The 19,479-nt window shown below is 45.3% G+C and overlaps 1 protein-coding gene across 1 annotated transcript in view; it reads right to left on the minus strand.

Moving 5' to 3' along the window:
• Positions 1–19,479, minus strand: part of LOC114811108 (protein eyes shut homolog) — a 121,358-nt gene that overhangs the window by 35,133 nt on the left and 66,746 nt on the right. Inside the window, exons 3-5 of the mRNA XM_039912306.1 lie at positions 8,953–9,119; positions 8,548–8,692; positions 2,991–3,165 (exon numbers count right to left, since the gene is read on the minus strand). Coding sequence (XP_039768240.1) covers positions 2,991–3,165; positions 8,548–8,692; positions 8,953–8,967 — 335 coding nt within the window. The 5' untranslated portion in view covers positions 8,968–9,119. The remainder of the gene's footprint in view (positions 1–2,990; positions 3,166–8,547; positions 8,693–8,952; positions 9,120–19,479) is intronic.

Raw genomic sequence — 19,479 nt, forward strand, 5'->3', positions numbered from 1 at the left:
ACACAGTGAATTGGTTCTGCCAGCCCATTTGGCGATTTTTTTTGTGTGATTTTTTTTCCCATTTGTAGTGGGCTGGACTGACACAACAGCAGTGGCCCTGCCCCTGATGCCACTTGATCCCACCTATGGCTACAACCCCAGCCTCCACAGTCTGCTTTTCCATCTCTCTACCTGATTAGCCATCCTCCCATGACCCCTGAAGAACCTGGGTGGCTGTGAATTGTTGAAGTCTGCTGCAAATGGGTTGCAGATGGAATCTGTGGTTTCACCTCACTTGCAGGTGTTTCTCTAACCAATCCTCCCTGGTAAATTGAGGGAGAATTGTAACGGTAGCTCATTCTACGCTTAGGTCACCTGATGAAATAGCAATAGCCTAAACTCCTTCTCTTAGTGACTGGAGTAAGAATGCTCTGGTTTCTAATTTTGAGAATGTGCCAGGGAAGCAGCATGGCCTAATGAATCAAGCATGGGCCTGGGAATCAGAGGACCTGGATTCTAATCCTGGGTGTATTATTGGTGGCCAAGAGGTCTCCAGTGGGACCTTACAGTGTGGGAGCTCTTGATAACAATAATAATAATAATGATGATGGCACTTAAGTGCTTACTATGTGCAAAGCACTGTTCTAAGCACTGAGGGGGTACAAGGTAATCAATCAGGTTGTCCCACATGGGGCTCGCAGTCTTAATCTCCACTTTACAGATGAGGTAACTGAGGCACAGAGAAGTTAAGTGACTTGCCCAAAGTCACACAGCTGAAAAGTGGCAGAGCTGGGATTAGAACCCATGACCTCTGACTCCCAAGCCTGGGCTCTTTCCACTGAGCCATGCTGCTTCTCTACTTAAGAAACAAATAAGTTCAAATAACAAAAATGGAGTACTTGTCTGCTGTGTGACCTTGGGCAAGTCACTTTACTTCTCTGTGCCTCAGTTTCCTCAACTGCAGAGTAGGGAGTAAGACTGTGAGCTCCATGTGGGACATGGACTTGTCCAATCCAATTGCCTTGTATCTATCCCAGCACTTAGTATAGTTCCCGGCACATAGTAAGAGCTTAACAAATACAATTAAAAAAATAGTAACCTCATCCTCTCACCTGCTTCCAGTTGGTCTTCCCCAGACCAATAGCTTCCTATCTTGATTTTCCTGTATCCCAATCTCACCCCATAGTATCCCTAGGTCCCCTCTGGTCCCTTATTAACAGTAATAATATTTGTAAAAACTCTTGCAATGTGCCAAACACAAGACTAAGCACTACTAGTAGGAAAAAAGAAGGTACAAGATAATCAGGTCATGCACAGTCCCTTTACCACATGGGGCTGAGTCTATGGGGAAGGAGAACAGGAATGGGTGAGACACAGTGAAGTTAAGTGATTTGCCCAAAGTCATACAGCAGAAAAGTATTCCATATTTGTTGTTTGAACTTATTTGTTTCTTAAGAGCTTCCACGGAGAAGCAGCGTGGCTCAGTGGAAAGAGCACGGGCTTTGGAGTCAGGGCTCATGAGTTCGAATCCCAGCTCTGCCACTTGTCAGCTGTGTGACTGTGGGCAAGTCACTTCACTTCTCTGGGCCTCAGTTCCCTCATCTGTAAAATGGGGATGAAGACTGTGAGCCCCACGTGGGACATCCTGATTCCCCTGTGTCTCCCCCAGCACTTAGAACAGTGCTCGACACATAGTAAGCGCTTAACAAATACCAACATTATCATCATCATCATCACTCTTAGGTCCCACTGTAGACTCATGGCCACCAGTGACAGATCCAGGATTAATATCCAGGTCTTCTGACTCCCAGGCCTATGCTAGATCTCTGCTGCTCCTGTGGCACCCGTCCTTCTGTGGCTTGTGGTCCTAACTTCCAGGAATGCAAAGCTGGATGGGAGGGCCAGGTCACTTGGGAAGAAATGCAGGGAGGACAGGTAGATGAGGAAGGAGTGAAGGGAGACCCTCTTCTTCCCCCACGTGCCTTTCTTCCACTTTCTGTTTGTCGAGCCCCATTCTCTGGCTTGAGGTCCCTGAAAACAGAAACCACTGGCTGCCAGGCCAGGGTGGCAGAGGTGGTGGTATCAGTAATAAGTTCCTCCTGCCCCCAGGCCCAGTAGGGCCCAGCCATGTTGGGGCTGTTCAACCAAAATAAAGCCAAAATTAAAAAAAAAATAAGTTAAGCCAAATTTAAAGAAGAAAAATAGAACTGAGGGAGAAATGGAGTGATCAGAGAGGAATATAGGGGTCATGACTTTAGTGTGCTTGAGAGAACATTAAATCCTCAGACTCAAGCTGTGGGAGGAAGGTACAGACCTGAATTTAGCATCTTGGAGAGGTTCGATTCCTCACGAGTCACTTGACAGTGCAGTGAAATTTAGTACAAGTTACCCTAAAGGGAGTTTTCTGTGCTAATCAGATTAGCATAGCCGTGCTGGAAAACACAGCTCTTAATATATAGTGCTGGGATCATCAATTGTTTATAGTAATCATTCCTTTAATTTGCTTAGAGTTTTATTATTTTTCCACAACTCTTTCATTTTATCCTCACAACATGCCTTTAATCTGCCATTCTTATTCTCATTTTACCATTAAGAGAACTGAGACCCGTAAAAGTTAAGTAACTTGCCCACGACCACTCAGCAGGCCAGGGGCTGAGTCAGGACTAGTAATAATAATGATGGTATTTGTTGAGTACTTACTATGTGCCAAGCACTTTACTTAGCACTAGGGTAAATATGAGCAAATCGAGTTGGACACAGTCTCTGTTCCATGTGGGGCTCACAGTCTCAATCCACATTTTACAGATGAGGGAACTGAGGCGCAGAGAAGTGAAGTGAGTTGCCTAAGGTCACAACAGCAGACAAATGGCAAAGCCGGTATTAGAACCCATGACCTTCTGACTTCCAGGCCTGTGCTCTATCCACTAACCCATGTTACTTCTCTAGAACCTGGGTTAACTCCTACAGCTTAGACCGTCAGGCCTCCCCAACAAGCCTTCTTTCATACTTACTAAACAGTAGATCCCTGGTCTATGCACGTTCCTCCATTCTTGCACTTTACTAAGATGCAAGGAGAAACTTCACATTGACCGATACTGCGTCCAAAATTGGGGTGGCCTTCAGGAGTCCCAAGGGCTCTGAAATGGTAATTCTTCTCTGTATGAACTTGCACATCAAAAATACACCCTTAGGAAAGGAGAAATGAAGACATTTTAGAAAAAGAAGAAAAAATGTAAAAAAGGCAAAGAAGACCTGACAATAGTTATGATGCATTTAAAGGATTCTGTTATCACTGAGATGAAAACTTTCATGCAGAATCATATGTACTACTGAAATACATTGAGATAACTTTACCAGTCTTCTACTATTCTCTTCAGAAGGTCTTGGGAAATATAAAGCATCTTTCAATCGATCAATCAATTAAATAGCATTTATTGAGTGCTTATGGTACCAATGCTTAGTAGTGCTCTGCATACAATAAATACCACTGATGATGTTTGCAGAGCCTTGTTCTAAGCTCTTTGGAGAGTATAATACAACAGAATAGGTTGACACGTTTCCTGCCCACAGTGAATTTACGGCCTAGAAGTAAGCTTACAGTCTAGAGGACATCGTATCTTTCAATTCAATGCAGGTATTAATAATAATGTTGGTATTTGTTAAGCGCTTACTATGTGCAGAGCACTGTTCTAAGCGCTGGGGTAGATACAAGATAATCAGGTTGTCCCATGTGAGGCTCACAGTTAATCCCCATTTTACAGATGAGGTAACTGAGGCACAGAGAAGTGAAGTGACTTGCCTACAGTCACACAGCTGACAAGTGGCAGAGCCGGGAGTCGAACTCAAGACCTCTGACTCCGAAGCCCAGGCTCTTTCCACTGAACCACGCTGCTTCCCAACATATTACTTACAACATATTGGAAATATTAAATCTAAGACCAGATTGGACTTGATCAATTAATCAAAAGTATTTATTGAGTACTTATTATGCACAGACAATGTACTAAGCTCTAGGGTGTGCTAAATACAGCAGAGTTGGCAGATAGGTTCCCTGCCCAGAATGAGTTTATAGTCTAGCAGGGGAGACAGATTGGTTTAAGTCTCAAGTATTTAGTAGAGTACTCTGCATAAAGTAAGCACTCAGCAAATATCACTAATGGATTGAAAGAAACCTGAAGCATAATAACAATAAAAAGACCAAAGAGACATTGTATGGCCTAAGCCAGCTACATAAGACTGTACCATCAACCCAACTCAGAAATCCACCAACTAGATAGAATTTCCAGCCTTGCTGCAATAGCTTTTTTGATTTATCTTGAAGGCTTTTTCACTTCTGTGGGGGTCATCATTATTACCAACAATGCTATATGACAATAATGAGAGTTTGGGCTTATCTTTATAGTGTACAGAAACCTTATATCGGCCACTGAGATACCATTTCCACTATAGTCATTTGGAGAAAGCACAGAGTAATCTTTTCACTGTTGTGAAAGGGGTCAGTAGCTTTAATGCCATCAGCTGCCTAAGCTTTTTGACAGTAGCAGCTGGAGTCGATGAATAATTGCTGAGGGTGATGAATAGTATATGCAGCTAGCAGTGACAGATAAACCAGAACCCAGCTCCTCTTTAACCGTTAGGGCATAGGAACATATATGAGAAGTTGAACAACAAAGGAGCTACTAGCAAGGCAAGACCTTTGTATATGGATCATTCGGGAAAGATAATTGTCTGAGCGTAATCCAGCTTGCCCCAAAGTTTATATTCATTTTCTCTCATTTCCATGAGATGATAAACCAGAAAGGATTTTAGAGGAGGGAGTAAGAATGCAGGCTTAACTCAGACATTTGTAGACTGCATCTTGAAGCCTCCCACTAACTGCACCTCAAATCTAAATAGAATTCCCCTGGCCTTCTATTCTTGGCTGTCCCCAAAGGAGGGGCAGTGAGCTAAATCGAACTAATCTGCAGTGTGGTGATGGGAATTTAGTGTGAGTGGGGACTAATCGGAGATGACTAAGCCTATTTCCACCTAGGGCCAGAACTGAATTTGACCTGAAGATGGCTCTTGGGGTGAAGACAGACTGGAGAATTGATTCTGGGGCCTATTTAGAGTTCCTTTTGATTCACCTCTCCCTTTTTTTTTCATTTCAGAATCATTTTCTGAGTTGTCTTTTTTCCTTTTTTAACATTTCTCGTATGTTTTCATTTTCAGTTGGATGGTAAATTGCTCTCTCTCATGCCCCCTCCGCTTTTTAAGTGATGCAATTTATCTCTGTTACAGTCTTTCTCTTTAGTGTGCTAAATCAACTCTCCATTACTCTGGGGCTGATGGTACAGAAAATGGAAAGAGTTAGTATCTGTCTCGCCTTCTCCGAGTACTCTGAGGAGCCTCAGAGGTGACCGACTAGGCAGCTGGCAGCTTGTGGCAGCTAGGCAGCTGGGTTAGTGGCATTGGATGGGCTAGTGGCATTCCAAGACTCCAATGTCAGTTTCTCTCCTGTGGCATCTTTGCCTCTCAGAGGAGATGATGATGAATTGCAGTCCAAATGGACTGTTTCCCTGCTTCCTGCAGTCTCAGCTACAGCTTCAGTCCTGAAACTTGTGGAAACTGGGCCAGGCTATATCCTAGGGGAAAGGGAAACTGATCAGCCACCTTCACTGCAACACCTGCCTGACAATCAGCCTTTTCTTTCTAACCCCTTGAAACAGACAGACACACCATACTTACCCACAGGGTCCTCTTACTCCACTTCACTGCAGTGTACCTGGAGCAGCAGTAGTGACAGGAGAAGGGATGTAGCTAGCCTCTGCCATTACTGCCATTACTTATGGCTGACTTGAAATCCTAGTGTTGAGCTTGTAGGTGCTGACAAGGAAACTGGCCAAACCACCTTTGGGAAAGTGGCAGGGAGCACGTTTGGAATTCAGCAGCAACAAGGGAAGGAATATAGAACAGCAATGACTGCTGACCCTCTTTATTTCCCTGATTCGCTGGATTGCAACCTGAAACTTCAGGCTAGTCAGTAGCAATGATGGAGTTGGCAGTGACTCCAGACAGTTCCACTTACCCTCTTTATCATAGGTACTGCTCTCGCATGCCCTGATCTAAGGATATTGTCTTGGGTTAATTGATTGGGGAGTGTCAGGGAGGAGAGAGAAAGAGAAGGGGGGAGGGAGAGTGAGTGTGTGGGTGTGTGTGTGTGAGAGAGTTCGTGAGACCTCCTATTATTTCCCCAATATGATCCCTCCCTCTCTTTCCTGTGACTCAGAACCATCTTCAGACATTTGGCCACCCTGAAGCAGGGAAAAATCTTCATCCCTTCCAATCCTATACATTTTTATGTCATGCTGTGTAAACATGCTGCATTCCATGTGAAGTTTTTAAAATATGCTATGTGCCCACAGGGTAACATAATGACAACATACCAAAGTCCCTATGAACCCCCAAACCTAAAACCCCATAATCTTCTCCCTTACTGTCTGAAACTGGCCATGGTCTCTGTTGCCTCTCAATCTCTTGCACCTCTGTCTTACTTTGGCTCTTCCTGTGCATGAATCATGTGCCTTTGTGTAGGTGAAAGCCCCAAATAACAAGGACAGAGGGTTATCTGCCAATCCAATCAATCTGTAGTATTAGTTTAACACCTACTATGGGCGGAGCTTTGTACTAAATGCTTGGGAGGGTATACTAGATTTAGTAGATATGGCCTACTAAATATGGTCCCTGCTTTCAAGGAATTTACATCAAGCAGAGGAGAGAAACAACTATCTCATTTCCTTTTCCTTCTCTTCATCTATTATCATCTAAAGGAGAGGGATGTAAGACATATACAAGTACCTTGGGAGGTTGAGCATGCACAAATGCTCAAGAAATACTGAAATGGCAGTTGGGAGAATATAACCCAAGGAAATCAAGGTGGCAGCAGGCCAGATAGATGATACTTTGCACTCATCACCCTTGCTTGAGAGAACCAATTTTACTAAAGAAAAGAAGAGCCTTTTTGCAGTTATTTGGCAGCCAAAGAGAGAACACATTTTCATGAAGCAATTCATTCAATAGTATTTACTGAGCACTTACTATGTGCAGAGCACTGTACTAAGTGCTTGAATTATTATCTGAGGTTGAGATTATTGAAACCATTAGCCCACGATGGAGTAGGATCAGGTCAACATGAGTGCTGATAAAATGAACTCTCTGGTCACTAGAACCCACTACTCACTTTGATTGTCACCCCAGGCCCACAGCACTTACGTAAATATCCTCACTCACTCCTGTTTACTTTATAATTTATTTTAATGTCTTTCATTCAATAGTATTTATTGAGTGCTTACTATGTGCAGAGCACTGTACTAAGCGCTTGGGATGAACAAGTCGGCAACAGATAGAGACAGTCCCTGCCGTTTGACGGGCTTACAGTCTAATCGGGGGAGACGGACAGACAAGAACAATGGCACTAAACAGCGTCAAGGGGAAGAACATCTCGTAAAAACAATGTCTGTCTCCCCCAGTAGACTGTAAGAGCTCCTTGTGGGCATGGATTATGTCTACCAACTCAATTATAATGTACTTTCTCAAGCACTTAGTTCAACAAATACCATTGCTTGATTAATTGATTGACTGCTAATCTTTGACATATTCCTTGGGCATCTTTCCCATGGGCTCTGCCGGAGTTACTACTTCCTCTGGCTCTTTCAGCCCTCCCACTAAGTCTCCATGTTTCTTTGGCTATCTCCATTTGCTTTCCAGAAGGTCCCCTGAAATTTGATGGGAATCACAACCTGACCATGCCATCTGTCCCCGCTATTCAGTGGGGGAATGTGGCTTCATCCAGCAGTCATTTGACCAGTTCTTAGAAATGTGAGTTTGAGACCCACAAGTCCTGTAAAAGCAGCATGGCTAGAGGATAGAGCACTGGGCTGGGAGTCAGAAGGACCTGATTTCTAATCCCAGCTCCACCATTTAGACCTGATTTCTAATCCCAGCTCCACCATTTATCTTCTGTGTGACCTTGGGCAAGTCACTTAACTTCTCTGTGCCTCAGTTACCTCATCTGAAAATAAGGTTAAAACTATAAGCCTATATGATACAGGGACTGAGTCCAACCTGTTTGTCTTGTATCTACCCCAAAGCTTAAAAACAGTGGCTGGAACAGAGTAAGAGCTTAAAAAATACCATAAAAAAAATAAAGTGGGCTAGAGGGAGGGGGTGTGTGGCTAACACCCTTTCAGACTTGAAGACAGGGAATCAGCCTCATTGGGATTTTGTTTCCAATCACTCAGGTGGCAGGTAATAGCTAATGATCCTGGCACTGCATTATGGCTGGGCCATGGGGCTCTACTGCCTCCAGTGTGGGAGAGGGGGCCGTGTTGGAGAGGGGATCAAAGGAGGGTCTGGATCACGTCATAACTAGCCAAATTTGATATCTGACATTTCAGATGGAGGAAGCACTAATAATATGGGTGGCACCATCTTTCCATTTCAGGGAAGTGTTGGCATTTAAGAGCTATGTTTTTTTGTGACCAGCTTGCTAATCAAAATAGATTAAGGAAAAATCCACCTCCACCTTACCTTGAAAACCATTTTTAAAATCTGATCCATTTGGTAGGAGTTCCGGTGTGTATTCACTGTAGCCTCCCACATAAAACTGACTGAAAACATTGAGTCCTACTAGCCTCCCTGGGGAGGTGATGGATTTATTCTTCTGATTATCCACCTGTTAAAGGAAATTGCACAGTGCTTATTAAAATGAAACTTAATTCCTCAGGGAGTCCGTTAAACTTGCAAGAAGAAAGGGATTTATTAAACATGAAAATGATGCAAAGAACTGAATTCTCAATTTTCTCTCCTATGATTCTCTGCTGGTACTTGACTGATCAGCCCAAAACATACAAAAACAGTATTGTGTTAAAGCAGAGAATGTGACTTCTTTTAATCCAAATGGCAGCATGCACAGAACAGACACTCTTCACATACCTTTAGCCAACCCATTCTGAGAGACCTTCCGAGATGGATGACATGGAGTCCAAGTGTCAGATCTAGTGGTTCGCTCTTGATACTAGCTGTGCCAGAGCCCAGGTTGTAACTGTACACCACTCTGCCATGGCTCAAGCCTAATACTAGGAAGTCATCTCCATCCAGACCTGAAATGATGAAAATACTAGGAATCCTGGGAATACTTGCCAGCTTGGTTAATGTTAGGATATAAAAGTCTAACCCTTTTCTCTCTGATCAATCATATTTATTGAGTGCTTACTAAGTGCTTGGGAGAGTACTACAGAAGTAGTAGACATGTTCCCTGCCCACAGCAAGCTTACAGTCCAGATGGGGAGACAGACATTAATATAAATAACTGTGATGATTATATGTTTATAATACATAGATGATGTATAGTAATAGTATTTATGATGGCTTACTGTTCACAGAAGACTGATCATTTCCAACTGGTGCAATAGGAATGCATGATGTACATGTGTTCTGATAATTGTTATCAGAAACAGGAAAATCATTACTTTATGCATTAGAAATCATTTAGAGAAAGTTGTAATTGGATCTGTAGTTTTATGATATAATTGTATGGAAAAAAAGTCATATGGAAAGCTCAGTAACCTGTAGTTAGGTCTAATAGTAGTAATAGTATTTATTAAGCACTTACTATGTACAGAGCACTATACTAAGCACTGGAATATAATACACAGGAGGGTATTAGACATGGTCCCTGTCCCTCAGAGGGTTTATAATCTAATACTTAGTGACATATTGATGGTTTGATGATAATTCTTTGAAGGACATGCTATATTTCTTGATTTTATTTCTAATTGTCTTTTAATAAACAGTGAATGCTTCCTAGGTAGTAGAATAAAGGAGCAGTTTTCACCTCTGTATTCCTAGTGCAGGCTTTGTACTGCCACAGCCTTCAACTTTATCAGTTCTTAGACTCGCTCTTACCCTAAATAGCAGTTCATAATCATATGCTTAATCAAAAATATTTACTGAGCATTTACCTGCCTAGATCACTGCATCAGCCTCCTTTCTGACCTCCCAACCTCCTGCCTCTCCCCACTCAGTCCACCCTTCACTCTACTACCCAGATGATCTGTCTACAGAAATGTTCAGGGCAGGTCACTCCCCTCCTCAAAAATCTCCAGTGATTGCCTATCAACCTCTATATCAAACAAAAACTCCTCACTATTGGCTTCAAAGCTCTCCATCACCTTGCCCCCTCTTAACTCACCTCCCTTCTCTCCTTCTACATCCCAGCCCACACACTCTTCTCCTCTGGTGCTAACCTTCTCACTGTGCCACAGTCTCGCCTTTCTTGCTGCCAACCTTTCATTCAATAGTATTTATTGAGCGCTTACTATGTGCAGAGCACTGTACTAAGCGCTTGGGATGAACAAGTCGGCAACAGATAGAGACAGTCCCTGCCGTTTGACGGGCTTACAGTCTAATCGACGGGCTTACAGTCTCCCACGTCCTAACTCTGGCCTGGATTGCCCTCGCTCTTCAAATCCGCCAAACAATCACTCTCCCCGCTTCAATGCCCTACTGAAGGTGCACCGCCTCAAAGAGGCCTTCCCACACTAAGCCCCACTTTTCCTTAGCTCCCACTGCCTTTTGCGTCACCATGACTCATTCCCTTTGTTCTTCCCCTCCTCTCTGCCCCATAGCTCTTATGTATGTATGTATATATCTACAATTCTATTAATTTATATTGATGCTTGTTTACTTGTATTGTTGTCTGTCTCCAGACTGTGAGCTCTTTGTGGGCAGGGATTCTCTCTCTTTATTGCTGTATTGTACTTTCCAAGCGCTTAGTATAGTGCTCTGCACACAGTAAGCACTCAATAAATATGATTAAATGCATGAATTTACAGTGTGCAGGGTACTGTTTACAATATAGCAAGACAGTACATTAGAAATTAAAGACAATCTCTCACAGTGAAGAATTTACAACCTAAAGAGCAAGGCAGAAAAAAATAATTTACAAGAGAGAAAAGAATGGAAAGATTTAGTTGCCATTGTTTTTATGAGATGTTCTTCCCCTTGACTCTATTTATTGCCATTGTTCTTGTCTGCCTTTCTCCCCCGATTAGACTGTAAACCCGTCAAAGGGCAGGGATTGTCTCTATCTGTTGCCGACTTGTACATTCCAAGCGCTTAGTACAGTGCTCTGCACATAGTAAGCACTCAATAAGTACTATTGAATGAATGAATACGTAATATGTGTTGAATAGCAGGTTTTGTAAATTCTAGAGGAGTGCTGTATGACACCTGGAGTGCATTTGATATTTGGGTGGTACTTGTTAAGACAATTTAGGGAATAGAAGAATTAATCTGGGAATCATTTTAGAAGATGTGGGATTTCAAGACTTTCATTCATGCAATTGTATTTATTGAGTACTTACTGTGCACAGTGCACTGTACTAAGCTCTTTGGAGAGTACATTACAACAGTAAGCAGACACATTCCCTGCCCATAATAAGCTTACAGTCTAAGTGAGGAGACAGACAGCAATACAAATAAATAAAATTACAGATATGCACATCAGTGCTGTACAGCTGGGAGTGAAGATGAATAAAGGGAACAAGTCCAGGAACCGCAGAAAGGAGTGGGATAAGAGAAAATGAGAACTTAGTAAGGGAAGGCCTCTTGGAGGAGATGTGCCAGATGACTTTGAAAATGTGGCGAGTTGTATTCTGATGAATTTCAAGGTGAAAGAGTACTAAGCAGGATGGAAGGAAGTGAGCATAGGTTGGATGAGGGGAGTCAAAAACTAGGCATAGTGTGGCTAATTTGGGAGATGTGACAACTGTGAGCAAAGCTGTAGTGGGAGACAAGACCTAAAGTAAGAGAGCAAGTCAATGGTCCAGAGTTGTGGAGGAAGAATCAGCCAGATTTAGTGACAGATTAAATATGAGAGTTGAAAGAGAGGGAGAAGTCAGGGATAATATTAATCTTGCAGACTTCTGGTCAGGGTCGATGGTGGCATCATCGACTGTGATAGCAAAGTTAGCAGCAGGAGTGGAATTAGATGGGAAGTTGAGGACATGTTGACCTTGAAGTGGTAGTGCAACATCCACCTGGAGATGTGCTGGAGGCAAGAGGGAATACAAGATTGTGAAGAAGGTGAGTAGTCAGAGGTAGAAAGACAAATTTGAGGGTCATCTTATAGGGGTAGTAAAACCATGGGAGTGGATGACTCAGTCAGTATAAAGTGAGAATTCATTCATTCATTCATTCATAATTACTGAGCACTAACTTAGTACAGAGCACTGTATTAAGTGCTTGGGAGAGTACAATATAACAATAGACACATTCCCTTCCCACAAGAAGTGTACAGTCTAGAGGGGGAGACAGATATTAAATAAATGTTACAGATGTGTACATAAGTGCTGTGGGGCTGGGATGGGGAATGAATAAAGGGAACAAGTCAGGGAGACGCAGAAGGGAGTGGGAGAAGTGGATAGGCGAGCTTAGTCAAGGAAGAAGTTTGATCAGGTCGACCCTTAATCAAGTTGACCCCCGACCCAGGTCATCGCCTGCTTATTAACACTATTGTTTTGTATCATACTGTATCATGTTGCCATATTACCGATTTCGCTTGTTATTGTTTATTGTTGTCAGTGCTGCCACCCACCTCTCTGGCCTCACCATGTCCCTCCACCCCCTCTCTTCCCTCCCGCCCCTTGTGATCCTCCCCTTCCCCTTCCCCTCTCTAACCCAGCTCTTTCCCACTCTCTCTTCTGCCTCCTCCCCCCCTCCACTCCCCCGCCCTAGAACCCCGTTTTTCCAGCGCCACCCCTGTTCCCCCTCCCCCTACTCTCCCCACAACCAAACCCCCTCCTCCCCCCTCCCCCCTTCCCTCTTCCCCACCCACGCCCCATCCCAGTCCTTCTGTCCCACCGCCACCCCTCCTCCCCATCTCCCCATCCAGGGCCCCACCACCTCCTTCCCATCCAAACCCTCCCCTCCCCCCGCTCTCCCCTCATCCCCCCCTCGCACCCACAGCTACTTTCAAGTGTGGCCTCTGGAACCCCTGCTCCACTACAGGTAAACTACCTTTCATCCATGACCTTTTCCTTTTCCGCTCTCTCCTCCTCCTCGCCTTTATGGAGACTTGGCTCACTCCCGAAGACACGGTCTCCGCAGCTGCTCTCTCCAGCATTGGCCTCTCCTTCTCCCACTCCCCCAGACTCACCGGAAAGGGAGGAGGCGTCAGCTTCCTCCTCTCACCCCATTGCCGCTTCCTCACTTTCCCTCCTCCCCCTTCCCTCTCCTTCCCCTCCTTCGAAGCCCATATCATTCGCCCCTACCACCCCCTCCAGATACTTGTTGCTGTCATCTACCGCCCTCCTGGTCCCACCTCCGACTTCTTCAACCACCTAGACCCCTTTCTCACCTTCCTTCTCTCCTTCTCTCTGCCCACTCTGATCCTCGGAGACTTCAACATCCACATGGATGTACCCGATGACTCCTCTGCTGCCTGCCTGCTATCCCTCCTCGCCTCAGCCGACCTCCTGCTCCAACATACTGCCCACTCACCGACTCGGTCACACCCTCAATCTTGTCATCTCCTACCGCTGCACTATCTCCTCCCTCACCAACTCTGAAATCCCTCTCTCTGACCATAACCTTCTCACCTGCCTCATCTCTAACACTCTCTCCCCCTGCAAATCTTTGCTACTCCCCCGCAGAGACCTCTGCTCTCTTGATCCCATCCGTCTTTCTAAAAGCATCTCTCCCCACCTTGCCCCCCTGGCCTCACTTCCCACTCTCAATGATCAGGTCTCCGCTCTCAACTCCACCCTCTCTACTCATCTCAGCTCGCCCCCCTTTCCCTCCGCCACTCTTGCTCCACTAACCCACAGCCCTGGATCACCTCCTCTGTCCGCCTCCTACGCTCCTATGCTCGAGCTGCCGAGCGCTGCTGGCGAATGTCCAAGCACCAAGCCGACCTCACACATTTCAAATTTATCCTTTCTTGCTTTAACTCTGCCCTCTCCTCCGCCAGGCAAAATTTCTTCTCCTCCCTTATCGACACCCATGCCCGTTACCCCCGCCAATTGTTCCGGATCTTTAACTCTCTCCTTAGGCCCCCTGTTCCTCCCCCTCCCCCATCTCTCACCTCCAATGATCTGGCCACCTACTTCCTCACAAAAATCAACACAATCAGGTCTGAGCTCCCCAAAGTCACCCCTCCCCATCTTGCCTCCCCCGCCCCAACCCTCTCCCCGACTTTCCCATCCTTCCCTGCAGTATCCTCAGAGGAGATCTCCTCCCTCCTCACAAGTGCCACCCCCTCCACCTGCGCCTCGGACCCCATTCCCTTTCACCTTATTAAAACCATCGCCCCTGCCCTCCTCCCTTCCTTAACTTCTATTTTTAACCACTCAATCTCCAATGGCTCCTTCCCCTCTGGCTTCAAACATGCCCACGTCTCCCCCATCGTAAAAAACTCCGCTCTTGACCCCACTTCCCCTTCCAGTTATCGCCTTATCTCCCTACTACCCTTCCTTTCCAAAATCCTAGAACGAGTCGTCTACACTCGCTGCTTAGAATTCCTTAACTCCCATTCTCTCCTGGACCCCCTCCAATCTGGCTTCCGTCCTCTCCACTCTACCAAGACTGCTCTCTCTAAGGTCACCCATTACCTCCTTCTTGCCAAATCCAATGGCTCCTACTCCATTCTAATCCTCCTTGACCTCTCAGCTGCCTTTGACACTGTCGACCATCCCCTCCTCCTCCACACCTTATCTCACCTTGGCTTCACGGACTCCGTCCTCTCCTGGTTCTCCTCTTATCTCTCTGGCCAGTCATTCTCGGTCTCCTTCGCAGGCGCCTCCTCCTCCTCCCATCCCTTAACTGTTGGAGTTCCTCAAGGGTCAGTTTTTGGTCCTCTCTGTTCTCCATTTACACTCACTCCCTCGGTGAACTCATTCGCTCTACCATCTCTACGCAGATGACACGCAGATCTACATCTCCGCCCCTGTCCTCTCCCCCTCCCTTCAGGCTCGCATCTCCTCCTGCCTCCAGGACATCTCTACCTGGATGTCTGCCCATCACCTAAAACTCAACATGAGCAAAACTGAGCTCCTCATCTTCAATTCCAAGCCCGGTCCTCTCCCAGACTTCCCTATCACCGGGGATGGTACGACCATCCTTCCCGTCTCTCAGGCAGAGAAGCAGCATGGCTCAGTGGAAAGAGCATGGACTTTGGAGTCAGTGCTCATGAGTTCGAATCCCAGCTCTGCCACTTGTCGGCGGTGTGACTGTGGGCAAGTCACTTAACTTCTCTGTGCCTCAGTTCCCTCATCTGTAAAATGGGGATTAAGACTGTGAGCCCCACGTGGGACAACCTGATTTCCCTATGTCTACCCCAGCGCTTAGAACTGTGCTCGGCACATAGTAAACGCTTAACAAATACCAACATTATTATTATTATTAACCTCGGTGTCATCTTTGACTCGTCTCTCTCGTTTACCCCACACATCTGATCCGTTACCAAGACCTGCCGGTCTCACCTTTATAATATTGCTAAGATCTGCCCTTTCCTCTCTACCCAAAAAGCTACCTTACTGCTACAGGCTGTTGTTATACCCCGGCTAGACTACTGTGTCAGCCTTCTCTCTGATCTCCCTTCCTCCTGTCTCTCCCTGCTCCAGTCTATTCTTCACTCCGCTGCTTGGCTCATCTTCCTGCAGAAACGTTCTGGGCATGTCACTCTCCTCTTAAAAACCTCCAGTGGTTGCCTATCACCCTCCGCTCGAAACAAAAACTCCTCACTCTAGGCTTCAAGGCTCTCCATCACCTTGCCCCTTCCTACCTCTCCTCCCTTCTCTCTTTCTACTGCCCACCCCGCACGCTCCGCTCCTCTGCCTCCCACCTCCTCACCGTCCCTCAGTCTCGCCTATTCCACCATCGACCCCTGGGCCACGTCCTCTCGCGGTCCTGGAACGCCCTCCCTCCTCACCTCCGACAATCTAATTCTCTTCCCCTCTTCAAATCCCTACTTCAAGCTCACCTCCTCCAAGAGGCCTTCCCAGATTGAGCTCCCCCCTTTTTCCCTCTGCTCCCTCTACCCCCCCTTCACCTCTCCACAGCTAAACCCTCTTCTCCCCCCTTTCCCTCTCCACCTCCCCCTCTCCTGTCCCACCCCCGCAGCACTGTACTCGTCCGCTCAACTGTATATATCTTCATCACCCTATTTATTTTGTTTAATGAGATGTACATCACCCTGATTTTATTTATTTGCCATTGTTTTTATGAGATGTTCTTCCCCTTGACTCTATTTATTGCCTTTGTTCTTGTCTGCCTGTCTCCCCCGAATAGACTGTAAGCCCGTCAAAGGACAGGGACTGTTTCTATCTGTTGCCGATTTGTACATTCCAAGCGCTTAGTACAGTGCTCTGCACATAGTAAGCACTCAATAAATACTATTGAATGAATGAATGAGAAGATGTGCCTTCATTAAGGCTTTGAAGCAGGGGAGTATAATTGTCTGTCAGATTTGAGGAAGGAGAGTATTCCAGGCCAGAGGCAAGAAGTAGGTGAGATGGGTTAGGGGATGTGAGACAGAACAAAAATCAATGAAAGTGATATAGAAGGAGCTGCCAGAGAGGCAGGAGAAAAACCAGGAAAGAACTGTGTTGACTAAACTAAGGTTGGATAGCAGTCCCAGGAGAAGGAAGTGGTCCACATTATAATAATGTCCTCTATGCCTGTTTACAGACTAAATGGTGAACTCAAGTTCTGTCACTGTCTATAGGGCTCACATGGTAATCTGAGTCCTGTAAACTGTTAAGTCCCTTTAAGGAACATACATGGAGAGTTTCCAGTACTCTACCAGTCTCGGCTACAGGAGGAAGAGTCAAGTGGAGGCATATTAATTCCATTCCTACTTCGAGCATTGGCTAGGTAGTAGAAGGCAATCTGCTACAAGTCAAAACTCACTTGTGCTGGGCAGCAGTGGCTTGGGAGAAAATTGATGGAGGAGACTTGAATTTACTGTGCGGAGAAGGCAATGGTAAACCACTTCCATATTTTCCAAAAAAAACTCTATGAATTAACTACCAGAACAATTGCAGATGGATAATGGGGAGCTCTGGGAGAGATATGTCCATGGAGTCGCTATGGGTAGGACAAGACTCGGCAGGATAAGGCAAGAGTGTAAGGACAGTCTGTAGAATGTAAGGACTTGTCAACAGGATTGTGTCTACAAAGTCCATTGTATTGTACTTTCCGAAGTTTTTAGGACAGTGCTCTGCCCCAAAGTAAAAGCTTAATGAATACCACTGAGCGGGAAGAATTACTGAAGCAAATTCTAAGGTGTGAATGTGTGTGTGTGTGCACATGCATGTGCATGATAGGTTCGCTAAGAGCTTGGTGGCTATCTGTGGCATATATGGCAGGGCCCGGTTGGCAATGAATAATGGACAAAGGCCTAGTTTTCTATAATTGAGAATCCCTGCTTCTGCTGCAAAATCCCATAGCCACCCTGATTTGCTGTAGGTCCTAGAAATAATCTTCTGGGAAGTAATTTCCTCCTTATTCACTAAATCATCCTGAGGTCTGCCTGTTTTGCTTTTGTTACACCACACTGATACTTCTCGTATTTTGTTTTCTTCACTTTCTCAGTGCATTTAATCAGGTGAGCCAAGGGGCTTCTTTTCTTTAATTCTCATTGATAAGGGAACATTTTAAATTCTCCATCTGATGATCTGCTACCTACATCATGATTAGATTGTCTTTGGGACATTTATCACATTTAGATTTTTAATTTAATCACTTCCTGCACTGAAATGTTCCCAGTCCTGCTGATTTGATTTTCCTCAGGAGGAGAGCAGCATGCCTCTTATATTCAAAGGCTCTCACTCGTTCTGACACCACCTTTATGTGCACAAACCATTCTGACATCGTGGGGTGCCAGACCCAGACACTCTCATTATTGGATAAATGTTCCCTAACTACCTAACAACCTTCTAGTCAAAAAGCATAGGTGTTTTCACCCATTATGGGAGAATTGAACACATTTATCATTTTAACGAGTTGGCCTAGACACATATTTCTTCCACTGAAAAGACAAAATGAACCAAGTGTACATAGTATTGGGAACCCAAAGCTGTGGAAAATTTAATGAGGTGAAGCTTGAGGCATAAGAGGGTTTTAAGGATGAGTTTCAAAGCTCTGGGATTGACTGGGAACCAATTACAAGCAAAAGGGATTCATGGGAATCCAGTAGAGCCAAAATAAAGGGGCGGGATCGAAATAATAAGAGGGTGAAAGTAGACGTTGGCTAGAGCAGCCCAATATATGATTGAAAACTTTTTTGACCATGAAGGAAAAAAATGAACTTTAGTTTTATGAGAAGGATAGTTAATTTAAATATTTTATAAAATGAGGAGGATGGCAAAGGAGCCAGAAAAAAGGACTAATAGCCTGGTTCAGGTTGGTCCATCTCCCAGCCCACAGCACTCTGAAATGTCACCGCACAGTCTATGACTATACTCAGATCCAGACAGTAGCTAAAAAACAATCACATCAGCCAACCTCACAATGTTCAGGAGGTCAGGAAGTTATGGTCCCTCAGGACTGGGGATTGGACACTGCAGAATTTCACTATGACCTCTCCCACCCTTCCCTCTGCTCACCATATCCCAGATCTTTTCTTTCTTTTTCTCCCTCCCCTTCTCCCTCTCCTCATTGCCCCCTCCCCAATTCCCCTCACCCTTCCCCTCCTCTTTCTCCTACCCTCTCTCTTTCTCATCCCAAACTGCTTCTCTCTTGTTTCACACCCTATCAGTTCATTCCCTTCTAATCTGTCCCTACTCCCTCCACCATCACCTTTTCCACCTCTGTCCCCAGAATCCCCTCTAAATGCAGCCTGCAGAATCTCTGCTCCATCATGGGCAAATTCCCCTTCTTCCTCAACCTGTTCCTGACCTATCACTTCTCCTTCATACTGTTATCGAGACTTGGCTTGCTCCAAATGGTATCAACTCCCCTGTTGTGCTCTCCAGAGAAGGATTCATCTTCTCTCACTCCCCCACCTACCTCTGGCTGACTCATAGGGAAAGGAGGAGAGTAGCTAAGTTTCTGGATCCCAAAGACATTTTTCATTTTTGCACCATTCCACCCACTTCATTCATCTTTCATCTTCTCTTTCTTTGAAGGCTTCAGCCTCTTCAATAATTTGTTGCAGTTATTTACTACAGCCCCGGTCCCACCTCCAATTTTCTTACCTTCTCTTCTCCTGCCCTACACAGATCCTTAGGGATAACCAACATCCATATAGACTTTCTTAAAGACCCCCATCTCCCTCACTCACCCATGCTGTTGATCTCCCACTCCACCCCACTGCACCCAATCAACTTGGACAAAAGCTGGATCTCAGCATCAAGTGCCATTATACCATTTCTCCCCTCACTTACTTCGAAACCATAAACTCTTTGACCATGATTTCCTACCCTGCTCTCTCTCCCACACTCCTCTTCCCTGAAAAAT

This window comes from Ornithorhynchus anatinus, chromosome 1 (genome assembly GCF_004115215.2).
Source record: "Ornithorhynchus anatinus isolate Pmale09 chromosome 1, mOrnAna1.pri.v4, whole genome shotgun sequence".
Lineage (NCBI taxonomy): Eukaryota > Metazoa > Chordata > Mammalia > Monotremata > Ornithorhynchidae > Ornithorhynchus > Ornithorhynchus anatinus.